This window comes from Caretta caretta, chromosome 2, assembly GCF_965140235.1.
Source record: "Caretta caretta isolate rCarCar2 chromosome 2, rCarCar1.hap1, whole genome shotgun sequence".
Classification (NCBI taxonomy): Eukaryota; Metazoa; Chordata; order Testudines; family Cheloniidae; genus Caretta; species Caretta caretta.
The window spans coordinates 168,689,710-168,694,418 of NC_134207.1; the positions used below are offsets into that span (position 1 = coordinate 168,689,710).

Below are 4,709 nucleotides of genomic sequence, written 5' to 3' on the forward strand. Positions count from 1 at the left end.
TTGTATAGTTATTCTGGCAAACCCTTCTAAATTAGACACAGCTTATACTTCAAGAGTGCTGGTGTCTGAACTAAATAAAACTATACCTGCCAACGCGCTTTTTTGCCAGTATAACTGAGTCCACACTAAGGCTTTTCCCAGGACAAAAATGTTGGAAAGAAATCACATGCCTAACTGATATTACAATAGCAGTGAAAGTTTTGAGCTTAGACCTGGCCACAGTCAACACATATGTGCTGTAGAGTTTTACTATTTAAAACATTAGGTTGTGAAATGAAAAACATGCTATTTGAGAGGAGTTAAAAGTGGTACACTTATATGCCTTCAAAGTAGATACTGAAATTAGTTTTGGTTCTTACTTTGATGACTGTTCATCCTCAGTCTTCTTCTCAGCTGTTATACCAGGTGCCATTCTATACAGTTAGACCTGAAGGAAGAAAACAGTGTATGGTACTTCAGTGACAAAATAAGGCCCTGATCCTGCAAAGATCTACATGCATGCTTAATTTTACATACTGCTTAGTCCCATTTTAAAATTAGTTTCATTAATTGTAACGCAGATGTTGCATTTAGTCTACATAGTCATTACTCTTAACTCTAAAACATTAAATAAATACATTAATAATAAGGTCCACACATAATACAGCTCCTTCAAAAATGGTGAAATTTCAACAATGTGAACATCTGACTATTAGATTTTTTAAAATATGCATTTATCCAAAATTAAAATGGACAATTTTACAGCTGATGCCAGTGGGTTAAATATCTCTGCATCAAAACTTGAACTACACAAAGACATTTTTTGTCATTCTTATGCAAAACACATTCTCTATGACTAAGACAAATTATAAAATGTCGTAAAGGAAGTTCTGCATCATTGCTGAGCCCAAATGAGTACACAAATAAATGGGAGGTGAACACTATTGAGTCAAATCTCTTCCTTAAAGAAACACTCAACCTAATGACTGCAATAGAAGGAAAGAGTCAGATTTTGCAACAAAATTACAAAATATTTTTTTTCCGAGAAAGAAACACAGAAGATCTGATGAAAAAAGCCCGAATATTTACATGTGGGAAAAGAGAAGTGTGTTGCCCCTTTTTGACCCCAGTGGCTAGTTAAAAGTTTGGGGCCCTGGGGATGTTCCAGTTGGAAGCAGAAATTGATTGTCTAGTATTTTTCTTGATGCAGCCTGTTTACTTACAAGGAATGAGCAAAGTCCCTATGTCTTTGAATATGGAAGGAACCAAGAACAAAAGGGGCAATTTCTTAGGCTATGTCTACACTATGGACCTTACAATGACACAGATGTACTGCTGCAGCTGTGCCACTGTAAGGTCTCCTGTGTAACTGCTCTATGCCAGCGGGAGAGAGCTCTCCTGTCGAAATAATTAAACCACCCCCAATAAGTAGTGGTAGCTTTGTCGGCGGGAGAGCATCTCCCACTCACATAGCACGCAGCTTTTGTCAGTGAAACATGTCGGTTGGGATAAAAACTTTGCCAACAGAAGTACTAGTGAAGACAAAGCCCTAGTCTACACCCCCCACGCTACGTGAGCCAACACCAGACCCCAAAGTGCTCTCTCTAACTTTTTTTCCCAGGGTCACACTGTGATTAGTGGCTCGGAGCTCCTACTTGGCTTTCTTGCCTCTCCCTCTGTCTGTCCTCAGTTTGTATGTGATCTCTAGACACACACACACACATACACATCTGTCCTCACTTTGTCTGTGATCTCTTTCTCTACACACACACACACACACACCCTACCCATAAAAATATTCAGACAAAAGTTCCCGGGCAGGTTCACACAGGGCAGGTTGTTTTAGGCGGGGGCTTATGTTCACAGTTATGTTAACTGGGGTTTTAACTCAACTTATAACAAGTTTTACCCCGCTCATAACAAATTATTGAGTATTGGGAATGTGTTGATGCTTAGAGGAAGGGTTTTTCCTTTATTTAGGGTAATCAGCTTTATCAAAAGAAACTATATGAAAATGTATAGAGACATTGCAGTAAACTATAAGAGTACTGGGTCAAATTTCATCACCAGTTACACTGATCCAACCCCATGGACTTGCCTCTGTTATTATAGTCAGGCATCATTACAAGTGCTTAACAGAGGAAGATATCACTGTTAAATGGGTTAATATTTGCATAAAGTCATGCTACACTTTTAGGCAATTATTGATCCAAGTATGTGAGAGAACTGGAATTATATTATTTCCAATAATAAGAATGAACAATTGTATAACTAATATATTATACTTATGTATCTAGGCTACATTTGATCCCAGATGGAGAAGAAGACTTTCACATTCTGTTTAGTGCCTAAACTGATGAATGAATAAATGATTTTTGAAGTAAATTTACAACAATTTAAATTATTTTCAGGACTTTTAATTTTGGATCTTTAATCCTCTTTACTAATGGAATCAATATTCACTTCAATACGCTAGTGTGTTATAGATCGCTAGATGCATAGATTAATACAAGCTACTAAAATAGAAAATATTACTTAAAAGAAAAATTTTCATTTATGATAGCCATGGAAACTATTTTAACAATCTTCCTTTTCTATGATACAATTTACATTAGATAGGTGTTAAGAAATTATTGTTTTCTGAAGAAGGTACACAGTATATAGTACAAAACAGGTGCAAATTTCAAACCTAGAAGTAGATTCCCTATTTTAATCAGTGTTCAGATTTGATGATTAATATTTTACAACTATGCAAAGCCCATAATTTTTACTGTGGCTTTCTTTGATTAATGTCTTATCAGTACTTTTTTAAAATAGGAGCTAACTCTCAGGTTCTGCTCTATCTCCTATTAAACTCATTGGAATGACTCCTGCTGACATTAACAGGAGTTGGTTAAGCCCTCAATTTTCAGTGTGAGCATATTTTTTCCTCATCCTTAAGTGATTGCTTCCATTATATAGCACTTCTGCAATAGGCTTTCCGTTCATATTGTATGCCTACTTCTGTATCACTCAGATAATGACAGTTCAGTATGGGTTTCTTCACATGAGGAACCCCTAGCTGATCTGTTAGTCTAATTGTGAAACACGGGTATACTTTGCTCCAAAGAAAAACTACCTCCCCGGCCAAACAGCTGACCCCATAAAGCTCTCTCTACCAGTACCAGCACAAATTCTGGCATTTCATAAAAGAACAGTACAGTGCTGTTGGTTTTAAGATTCATCTCCTCATCAGCAAGGGGAGGGACAAAGAAATGAAATCCCAGTTCCCACAAGGGGCTTCCAGTACCGGATTTTTAACTAGGAATGATGAATATTGGGCACAATAGCAACCGACACACTAGGCATCTCTCCGCACAGTTAAAGGGGGGCATTGCTTGGCTTCCGTTGCACCAGCTGTAACCTACCTTGCGGGGAAGGAGAAGCTGAACTCCAGCGGCTGCCCAATTCCAGCGGCTCTCAACGGTATCTGAATGGCACAAGCTATTGCGCCGGTTTCCAAGCTGGGAAGGAAACAGGGGAGTCAGGTCTCTGGCAGAGGTGGGTGCCGCTGCTGGACCAAGCTCCGGGACGAGGGAGCGGCAGGAAGTGGGCGAGCAGCATATGCCCTTAGCAACGGCACGGCTCCTTTTCCCTCCTCCCTGGCTCCGGAAACCGAGTGCCGTGAGTAAGCACCTTGCTCTGTGCCCTCAGTGCCCTTTCCTGGCACCGCCCCGCCCCGCCGCTGCCGCTGCCGCCGCCGCCGCTCGGGCTCCTCCTGGCCCCCGGGAAGGGCACGTAGCCCCGCCCCAGCGCCGCGGCAGCGGCTCTTGCCTGGCCCCCTCTCGCAGCCCGAGCCGTGCGGAGAAGGGGTTTCCCGCGCTCACCTGCGGCAGGTGAGGGAGCCGGCGGCGGCGGCGGCTGCTGCGGTGCCTCTCGGGTCGCTACCGGCTGGGGGCTCCGGTCTCCCTGCGTCCCCGTCGCCGCTGCCTTCTCCGGCTGCTGCTGCTGCTGTTCCCACGGTCACCGGGCTGCCGCCGCCGCCGCGGGGGACGCTGCACGGCGCGGCGGCGGTGTCTGGGGAGAGGCGGGTCGGGCTGAGCTGGCTGTTTCTCCCGCCCAGGCTGAGCAATGCTGGAAAAGCCGGGCCGGAGACGTGAGAGAGTGACAGGGCGTGGAGGGTTTCAGCCGGTGGTTCCCAGGATGTCTCTGTGACGCGTGTGTGTGCGTGCAACAAAGAGTGTGCCGTGTGTGTGTGTAAAGCAGGACAGTTGCGTGTTTCATTCTCTGTGCATGCTGCAACTGTGGGTAACCATGCTTGTGCAAGTAACTGTGGGTCACAGAAAGTGTGTGAGTCTGTGTGGACTTGGGAGTGTTAATTACCTATGTGATAAGATGGGTATATATTCAATTTATTGTGTAACAGGAAGCATGTGTGTTTACAAGTGTATATAAGTGTGTGTTTAAAACTGTATATACCCCACTACACATACAATCACACAGGTGTAACAAATTGTGTGTATTTGGCCTTGTGTATATTAGGACATGTTACCTGTGGGGGGAACTGGATGTATGCGACTGTCTCTGTGTGCGCGCAATGGGATGTGTGTTTACTTTTGTTTCGGACAAGGTGGGGGAGGTAATATCTTTTATTGGACCAACTTCTGTTATTCTGTTATTGATCCAGTAAAAGATATTACAGCCCCCAGCTTGTCTCTCTAGTATGCTGGGGCAGACATGGCTAGAACAGC

At 43.5% G+C, this 4,709-nt stretch overlaps 1 protein-coding gene across 3 annotated transcripts in view; it reads right to left on the bottom strand.

Moving 5' to 3' along the window:
* Positions 1-4,147, bottom strand: part of UPP1 (uridine phosphorylase 1) — a 31,861-nt gene extending 27,714 nt beyond the window's left edge. The window contains exons 1-3 of one of the 3 annotated variants that reach the window (XM_048839232.2): positions 3,846-4,147; positions 3,387-3,482; positions 360-427 (exon numbers count right to left, since the gene is read on the bottom strand). In XM_048839232.2, coding sequence (XP_048695189.1) covers positions 360-412 — 53 coding nt within the window. In that variant the 5' untranslated portion in view covers positions 413-427; positions 3,387-3,482; positions 3,846-4,147. Of the gene's footprint in view, positions 1-359; positions 428-3,386; positions 3,687-3,845 lie in introns of those variants that run through there. The other 2 variants (XM_048839233.2, XM_075125576.1) reach the window with 2 other exon arrangements.
* Positions 4,148-4,709: the final 562 nt, after the last annotated feature.